The sequence below is a fragment of the Phaseolus vulgaris genome, chromosome 7, assembly GCF_000499845.2.
Source record: "Phaseolus vulgaris cultivar G19833 chromosome 7, P. vulgaris v2.0, whole genome shotgun sequence".
Taxonomy (NCBI): Eukaryota; Viridiplantae; Streptophyta; class Magnoliopsida; order Fabales; family Fabaceae; genus Phaseolus; species Phaseolus vulgaris.
Genome location: NC_023753.2, coordinates 29881028 through 29890928, shown reverse-complemented (window position 1 = coordinate 29890928; position 9901 = coordinate 29881028). Strand labels below are relative to the sequence as shown.

At 31.3% G+C, this 9901-nt stretch overlaps 1 protein-coding gene across 1 annotated transcript; it reads left to right on the top strand.

Moving 5' to 3' along the window:
* Positions 1-4845: 4845 nt before the first annotated feature.
* LOC137829806 (iron-sulfur protein required for NADH dehydrogenase, mitochondrial) lies at positions 4846-9702 on the top strand. The gene is made up of 8 exons (XM_068636728.1): positions 4846-5059; positions 5149-5257; positions 5361-5483; positions 6056-6153; positions 6342-6468; positions 7095-7180; positions 8029-8154; positions 8878-9702. Exons 1-8 carry the CDS (start codon positions 5054-5056, stop codon positions 9034-9036), a joined length of 834 nt encoding a protein of 277 aa, XP_068492829.1. The 5' UTR covers positions 4846-5053; the 3' UTR covers positions 9037-9702.
* The last annotated feature ends 199 nt before the right edge of the window (positions 9703-9901 follow it).

Genomic DNA, 9901 nt, shown 5'->3' with positions numbered 1-9901 from the left:
GGTAATTCATGTGTTGTGTTGTATTGTTAAATGATGAAACAAAAAATGTATCAAAATATACAGATTAAATTTAAATATTAATAAATAGAATTGATTATGAATACATAAGAATATATGCACTTTGGGTTCATGCTTATGCCAAGTGCTCATCACGTTGCTATTTTACAGCTGCAACAATGGATGACTTTGCTATCAATCATTTTCAATGAAATATTATTCCCTTAATGGATATTCAGTATTTTAATACTTCAAACACTTTATAAAAATATAAATAAATTATAACGTATAAATAGAATATAAATCTTATTTTATAAGTAAATTCTATACAATTTTCTTTAATTGTTTTCTAAGTTAAAAAAAGAAAAAAGAAGGATAGTGTTGAAGGGAACAAGTTCATGCTTGGAAAGTAACTATTGTATACATGAAGGGATGCATGTTCATTGCTTTATTGAATTTAGTGATTATTATTTTCTGGTTGGTGGACTTTGATATTCAAATCTTACAACTCAACTTCAAGTTTCATAATTAGTTTGAATCATTTTGGGTAAAACTCAATTAATCTTACCAATTACTATTTTGGGTTTCAAAAATATTGTAATTTATCCTAGTTATTTTCAATGTGACACTTGTAATAACTCTCACTTCAAGTTTTTTTCCCTCCATTTTGATGATTTTATCCAGTAATCTATAAATAACTTGCTTTTGGCTCTTGATTTCTGGTATTTTAATCCCATTAAAAATTTAAAAATTGGTGTTTTCAAAGTAGGATTAAGAAAATCCTTTTAAATTTGATTAACTACAAACAAGCTTAACACAAATTTAGGGAATTAAACTATCTCCTAAAAAATTTAAAACTTTTTTAAAATTTTGAGAATTTATTTGAACTGTTGATTTTTAAGAGAAAGATTATTTAAATGAATAAATAATTTCTGGAAAGATAAAAAAAATAGAGTATAATATTATGTTAAAACAATGACTCACACATGTTTTCATCTACTTTATCTAAAATTTTGAGTAGTCTATACTTTGTTGCTATATTTTATATTGCGCTATTTTTATACAAGTTTTTATTACTTATTCTATATTACTAATTTGATTCCATAAAAAACTATTGTATAAAGTTTAGAGTATTTTGATGAAAATTTTAACTTTTAATATTGGTTATCCTAATCATAGCTAACTCACATAAGAATCCATAGATTATATTTTTCGGCTCAAATCTAAAAAGAAAAATTCTCTCAACGAAATACTCAAAGTATATAACATAAATTTTTAAATTAAAATATTTTTTAATAAAAACTTATGAAATTTGATATATCATCGAGGCTATCCAAAAATCACCAATCATATGTCCTTGCATGAAAATAACATAAGAAAACAAAAGAAATTATATAAAAAATATGAGAATATTACACCAAACTTGTACAAGAAAGACAATGACAATTATAAAAAAAAAAAAAAAAAAAAAAAGCAACTGAAACTTGTAATGAAAAAAAGTCCAAACTAATAAAGGAAACAAGACAAAATGTCAAGAAAAATTTAACCTATTATCAACTTCAAAGTTAATAAACTTATATGCACAAAGATTACCTTCACAAAAAATATTAAAGACTTTGAAATTCATCTTGACACAAAATTGTATATCCCTTCGTCACATGTATCTAAGAAACCAAGAAATCATCACAACCGAAGAAAAAACTTGACAAAGAAAAAAAAAATCAAACATATTCAAAAACATGTTCAATAGAAAGGATAACATCAATAATCTTATAATAAGAATCAATTTCATGATAAAATTCCGATTCAATCATAAATTTAAAAATACATTCCAATACAATTCAACTTATACATCTACCATAAAATTTGTCAAAAGCAAAATTACATTATCACCATATCTGATTAAATTGTTTATCACATCTTATGTTAATTAATTATACTATAAATTTTCTAAAATCCTAATAACAGCGTTTCTACTCCAATTATGAAATTCATATTAATTTTATTTAATAACATTAGTTAAAAAATAATGTAATTACTAGAATATTTTGAAAATTTGACCTGGTTAACAATATTTGATATACTAACACTGCATTATAAATTATAGTTAAAATATAAATTAATTAAATAAATAAACTCGCCTTCATTTTTAATCCGTGGAGATTATGAAATAGACCTAAGTAAATCATCTTACTAAAATTTCCTCTTTATATTTTTTATAATGGGTTAGTGTACCAACTCATATACTTTATACAAAGATTCATACTTATAACTTAATTCAATATCAAGTATTTTTTAAACTATATTAATAATACTTCATTTTTAACTTTACAGTTTATAAGGTGGAGATTACCTAAAGATCACACATTTTTTTTTGTTAATTTTATTGTTTGAGAACTCTTCGGTTTACGATTGTTTCTTATTATTGGAGGGTCTTAAATCTCACTTTCGGAGTCTTATCCCATAAAAGGGAGTATAAGCAAAAAATACTCTGTTTCTAAGATATGTAACATTTTCAATAATAAGTGTGCAATGTTGTCCCCACACACAGACACACACACACACACATATATATATATATCAGGGGTTGTCATATTTATATTATTTTGTGGTGGATTTTTTATTTGTAGACCTAGTGCAAGTTCATTTTTGGCTAGTCTAATCTCTAATAGGCAATCTAATAGTTGCTAATACGTAACTTTGATTAATGGTTTGATTTTTCATAACTAAAGGGTTATTAGTTGTTTTAGTGATGTGTTTTGAATTAGGTAAAAAATAGGGTTTGGCCTACTATATGTCTGAGGTGTTATCGATCGCGTAAGTGAACGAATATACCTCAATCACTTTGAGCGAGCTTTGGTGGTTGGGTGGTTAGCATACATTATGAATTTGTTGAGTGGTCGAGAGATCAAATTTATATCGTACACTAGCTTCCCAGACTTGAGTGGATGAAAAGTCGTAAAGAGTCTTGAAAGAAAAATTCATTTCTTTGTCGACCTGACCGGGATCCATACCTCTCCTGCCCTCCCAAGCTTGAGTGGACGAAGACTCGTGAAAGTTCTGAAAGAAAAGTTCATTTCTATACCAATGAGTATCCAAACCGGGATCCATACCACTCCTGGCCTCACAGGCTTGAGTAAATAAAGGCTCACGAAAATTCACATCTTTCTTGGACAACGTGAATGATTGATTGAAGTTGTTAGGTGGTACAAATTCGATACGAAACATCATGTTTTTGGGATCGTTAGATCTGAGATGATATAATAATTGAGGATTTTTTACTCTTGGTTAACCTTCTTTGTGTTATGCCAATAAATACCATGTGGTTTTGTTGTTAGGGCCACCTATTTGTCCAATTTTGTCTGAGGTTGAATATCTAAGTATTTTGTAGTGTCGACGAGGTTTCTACATCTTGAAGAGGTAACAATGTCTTCTTCCTCTAGCATTTCAATTTCCAGTTATGAGGAGTTTTTGGGGTATTCGAGCAGGGTGGTTGATGTTATAGGAACAAGGTTGATGATCCCTCGCAAGGGTGTTTCACTATTCCTCTTAATGATGCCATTTTTTTGAGTTGGTGGTTCTCTCCATTCTTCTCTATTGTCACCTCGGATCAACTGGTACCCCTCTCATGATTCTTTCATACAAAATGACACAAATATCTAACTTGTACTAACTTCTCTATCTTAAATCTAAGGGTGATACACTTTTTGATATTTTGATCATAATTGTGATGGTAACAATATTGCTTACTCTAGTGTGGGAACTTTTTCTTCCTTCCAGCTTTTTATTCTTGTGAGTGTTTTTGGCTCTTAAGATGTTCATCTCCTTTGTGTTTTTTTTCTTTAGAGTTTCCTATTTCTTTTAGAGTTTTATTCACAACTTTGACTTGATTTTCATGGTCCTCTTGTGTCTCCTCAAGTGTGGGTCTTTTGTTGCTTGTCATCCTTTGTGTGGTAACCATGTGATCTTTTACTAAAGTCTTTCTTAATCCCAAAATGGAGTCAAATTGTTGTTACAAATTCGAGATAACTTTATAAGACTTCATGTTTCCTCTGATTAATCTTCTTGTTTGAAAGTTTTCGATTCATAGTCACGATTTAACCTATTATATGTCTAAAGTATTATAACTATGTAAATAAATAAATATATCTTAATTCTTTCTTATTGAACTTTAATAATTAGGTGACCAAAATTAATAGAAATTAGGTGAACAAAGTTAATAGAAATTTATCAAAGTCACCTACAGGTCGAATTCATATATTATATTATATTGATATATGTTAAAAGTATTTTATAAATTACATTTTAATATTATTTGTACGTTTATTTAATTCTCTAATCTAATAATATATAATATATAATGTTATGATTAATATTGTGTATGTTTTTGTTTCATCTTAATCAAATTCGATAATTCACAAAATCAACTATATTAAAATCTTACGTAAAATTGGAACACAAATAACTTTATCCCACACACCACACCTATTAAAATTACACTTGCTAATATGGAATTAAGGTGATTGATATAATGCATTTTAGAAAATATTTCATAATTTTTATTTTTGAGAGACTAATTTAACCGTATCTTATATAAAATGATGAAATAACCGTATCTTATATAAAATGATGAAATATATTATTGAGTCGTTAAATATTAGGCTTACAAAATTTTGAAAACTAAATTGAAACCTTTCCTAAACTGAGAGTGCCACGTGACAGTGCTATTAAAAACAAAAGGGGTAAAAGTGTAAAACAAAATATGGCAGTAATAAATTAAAATTACCGAGCTGAAAAACCTAATTTTTTTTGGAATCAAACAAATTTAAAACCTAAATAACTGAACTCAGTCTCAATTGTTTTTTTCAAATTACACAAAAAAGATCCGTAGAGAAAGGAACATGTCTTGATAACTGAAAGCAAGTGACAGAAGAGGAATATTGATGACAAGGGCCTTATTGGAGAATCAAACAATCTTGTTTCTTAGGGTTTATAGCGCGGTGTCAGTTCACTGAAACAGCGTTGCGTGCATTGTGTTCGCGGGTAGCATCGATTGATGAGGGTGAGGGATCTGAACACTGTTTAAGTGTTGAATTGGCCATTTGTTAATCTATCTGAATGTTTTGGGTTGTATTGTGTTGTTGTGCTCAGAGTCTGGGAAGTATTCGGAGCTATGCAAAGCATCTTCGCTTAGATGGGGTGAAGGATACTATAGCCATTGCCTCTGGCAAAGGTGGTGTGGGAAAGTCAACTACTGCTGGTAAAACCCTTTTATCCTTCTTTCTCTTTCATGTTTGACAATTTTGTTGTTGTGTTGATTTGAATGAGTGAAGTTCTGATTGAACTTTGAATTGAATTTACAGTTAATTTGGCAGTTGCACTTGCGAGAAAGTGTCAGCTCAAGGTTGGTTTGCTTGATGTCGATGTGTATGGACCCAGCATTCCCACAATGATGAACATCAATACAAAGCCTGAAGTCACTCAGGGTATGTCTTTTCTTTCAGAATAATTTATATTGGATAATTTCATCATTGTGTTAAGATTCAATTGCAACGTACGAGACTTGAGTCTCACATTGCAAGACCATGGGCTCTCTAACTACAATAGGTAGCTTTTGTGGTATGTTTCTCGCAAGGTTCTTTATCAATTGGTATTAGAGTCTTCCACTGTGGCTAGTTGCAAACGAGCAGAATGGGTGTTAATGCTGTATTTGCCGAAGACTAGTTAATGGGCTAGTTCACAACCGGCTTGCATGGGTGCCAGTGCTATAAAGCATGGTGGGTTGTTATCCAATTGCAAGACAGGTCTTGAGTTTCATAATGGAAGGCCTTGGCCTCTAACTACAATAGCTAGTTTTTTTGGTGTGGTTCTCCCTAGGTTCTTATCAGTATGTCGCTATCAATACAAATCAAAGTTTGGTTTCTAGTTTCCACATTCCACCGAAGGTGGTGATAATGTTGAAGCAATATAGCAATATATTACGCTTAATTTTGTGGCCAATGCGCTTCCAGTTTCCATTACAGTTAATTCTAATATCTTGCTGTTCATTTATTTTCAGATAAGAAAATGATTCCAATTGAAAATTATGGGATCAAATGTATGTCAATAGGGTTCCTTGTGGATAAGGATGCCCCAATTGTCTGGAGAGGTCCCATGGTATATAAATGTTTCTTCTTATTTGCTTTTATTTTCCCTTTCATTTACTATTTCTTGCTGTAACTGTCTTCTGCAACTTAAGTTTTTTGTTGGGATATACTGTGAAGGATTTCTTATTGGATGCACATTCTCGCGAAAGTTATCTTCTGATGTTTTATTTCTAAACTTCTATTGTTGCATTATTGTAGGTTTCAAATGCTCTTGAGAAAATGACAAGGGGAGTTGACTGGGGAAACCTTGACATTCTAGTGATGGATATGCCTCCTGGCACTGGTGATGTCCAGATAGCTATGTCTCAAAATCTGCAGTTATCAGGTAGTTAATTCTGCATGATTCCTTCCGTGGGGCTTGTTTATAAAGTCTATTATGTGTTTATAATACTTGAGCTATAACAATAGAAACAAATATAATTTTCATGAAGCCTTACATGTTTTCATGCTAATTAATAACTATCTATTGGAAGGGATAAATCTTTTAAGTAAATCTCTACCTTGAGAGTGAGGATACCGTGAGTTCACTACCCCAAAAATATATCAATTTATAGTTATAGTCAGAGACTCTTGGGTTAACCCTTTTAAAAGCAACTTTGGCAAACAGCTTGAACCTTCACTAAGTCTGACTTTAAGCACTGGTCTTTTTGGTTCTCATGTGCCTGGTATAGGCAACTAGCCTTACATGAAGATCGTGACTAGACCTGTTTACCATGCTCCATTAATTCAGAATTGAATCATTTTTCGATTGAGTACTAATTGAATTATAAGCATTAAAACAAAACATTTTTAAGTTTAAATAGATGAAATTGAACAAAGTATCATGATATTTTGATATTTCATACTATAGCAGTATTAGTAATATTCCTTCATATTGACTTTTTTTTCTAACTAGTTTCCATACAGTTAGCTTTCTTTGGTTATTCATTGTCAAGGCTGCTTGTATGGTAGGTGCACTGATTGTTTCAACTCCTCAAGATGTTGCATTAATGGATGCCAGGAGGGGAGTAAAAATGTTCAATAAAGTTGATGTTCCGGTATGATAATTCGCTTTGTGTAATGTGCACTAGCTTTCTTGCGCATTTACAATATTTTGTGAATCAGAACATATGTGTGTGCATTCCTGTTTATGTTTTCAACACTTCTAATATTTGCAGTGTGCATATAGTAAGATGGCATTGTGCCATCATTTGCATGATTTTTGAGCTAGTGGCTAATAGCAAGCCCAATGTTGAGGCAGACAGGCCCAAACGTAGCGTCAAAAAGTACTCTTGGCTAAAGAAGGCCTTCCTCCAGTAGTATTAATTCAGGCTTGTATAGGTGTTGGGCACAAATGAAACGCCTGTTAGGTGTCTCTTATTATAAGAAACGTACAACATCTGTATTGAGGACCTGAATGAAATACAATTTTAGCCACTTCTTAAGCTTACCTTAGTTTGCCCTAGTTTATATATCAGAGGCACATAAGCACTTGGTCCTTATTGAGCTGTCTGAATCCGAATTTGTTGAATCAGTATGCATTTGATTACAATCAGTGTTTAGGTGAGAGTGAGGGCTATACTTCTAGAATCCTATTGGCTTATTTCGGGAAATTATTTATGATGCTAAAATTAGAGTGAATGTAGACGATAGGAATATCTTGTATCTAATGTTTGGTGGAAGAATATACATTTATGTTTATGTGGTCTTTTTTCAGTTTTTTTTTTCCTTTTAATTTCTGAGCACTTATGTGTGCCAATCAACGTGCTGAGAATGAAATCCATGATGCACCATTGATATATGAACCATGCTATTTTATGATATGGTGTTCGCGGATTATATAAAAGCTGTGACTGGATCCCACAATTGATGTCCATTCATAAGAGAATTCCAACTTTTCTTACAGATTTTGGGAATTGTGGAAAACATGAGCTGCTTTAAGTGTCCACACTGTGGCGAACCTTCATACATATTTGGTAAAGGAGGGGTTCATGGGACAGCCTCCGAAATGGGATTAGAATTTTTAGGCGAGGTAAGTTGATTATCTATATGCAGATTGTACTTTATAAATTATAATTTTGTTGATATTTAATGGGGACTTCATTGAATGAAGCAATTGAACAGACTTCTTTGGGTTAAAAGAGAAAAATATGAAGAAAAAAATAAAATTAATTTCTCCATAAATTAATATTAGTTTATGCACAAGTTGAAAATAAAAATTTGGATAAACTATATGAGAGTTTCTACTAATGAACTTGTGCATATGTTAGACTAACTTATGAAAAAGTCAATTTCACTTTTTCTTATTTTCTTTCTTAGAAGTCTCTATAGAGAAATTAGTCAGAACAGAGCCTTTAGTTACTTAAGTGATAGGTCTCTTTAGACTTGATTATCTTTTTCTCTATTATTTACTTATTTTGTTCAGTTTGGTTTCTCTATTAATAAAGTTGTTATACTGGCTGCTCTGGATCCCTTTCCCACCTTTTTAAAAATTGAGGGATTTTATTGAACCTTTTATTAATAATGAGACTAAAAGATAATTAAGACATCCTTTTATAACAATTATGAAATAAGTAACTAATCACTTTTGACTTGTCTTTGTTGCCATAAAATTTCTCTTCGGGCATGAGGAATGAGTATTTAACTAATCTAGTTTGTAAAGTAAATCCACAAACTTACGGTTTCTGATAAACCAAAATGAATTTATTTATTGGGTATTTCTGACATGTTTTTTTGAATTTAATAACTATTCCAGATACCACTAGAAGTGGATGTCAGAGAAGCTTGTGATCAGGGGCACCCTATAGTGTTAGCTGCACCTGATTCAGTAGTTTCAAGAGCGTATGGCGGGATAGCTGAAAAAGTTGCTCAGAAACTCAAGGAACAACAGTTCCAACCAGAGATAATACTGTGAAATGCATTTATTTAGTTAATATAAAAAAATACCGAACTCATTGCCCTCATGCTTTTAATACGGGTTTTTGACTTCTAAATTTTGTCAAAATTGTGGTATAAATCATAGGCCCGGCACCAGATTAAATTTAGAACTGTTGGAGAATTATAGCATAGCTACATCAACATTTTGCAAAGAGAATGCATCGAGAATCAGCAATCCTGACCAAGCATTTGTGGTAGTTTTTACGCAAGGTATGCTGGAAGCTTCTGAGCATCTCACATGGTTTGACTAGGGGAATATACTGTTGAATGTTGAAAAGAACATAAAGAGTTTTTTGGGTTCAAAATTGTGGTGAATTCGGTATGCATCTTTACAACGATCCCTCACAGTGGTCACCTGTATTTTTATAATAAGATTAGTTCAAATGATGATGCTTAGCCATTTGACTAGGATTCTTTGGCAGTGTCTACGTTTAAGTTGAACATTTGTCACGAGACTGGTTTGGAGACTGGTTTGGCGATTTCTTCGTACATACGTGGAAAGCATATCTTTTTCTTACTTAAAAAAATGAAAGATAAAAGGGTCGTTATATTCACCTCTAATGTTGTGCTTCTGTTTATGTTTACATTTTCTGGAGTGGTACAATGTATTTGCTTATAATAATATATTTTGGAGTTTATGAAAGTGATATATGACCTTTCCACAATTGTTTTTTGTTTATTTTTACTTTCATAATGAAGCATGTAAAAGTATTTAATTTATTTAAATAAGCTCCATAATTAAAATTATGGATAAACTCTTATTGAGGTGTTTATGGTACATATTCTCTCCTTGCTAGTTTATAATGTGGATAATGACTAATAATCAATATGTATTGTGTACG

What these genes read in the sequence shown, in the direction of transcription:
- LOC137829806 (XM_068636728.1), top strand. An exon ending in AAAGCCTGAAGTCACTCAGG is followed by an intron (nt 5,484 to 6,055) that starts GTATGTCTTTTC and finishes ATTTATTTTCAG; the next exon opens with ATAAGAAAATGATTCCAATT. An exon ending in TTGTCTGGAGAGGTCCCATG is followed by an intron (nt 6,154 to 6,341) that starts GTATATAAATGT and finishes GCATTATTGTAG; the next exon opens with GTTTCAAATGCTCTTGAGAA.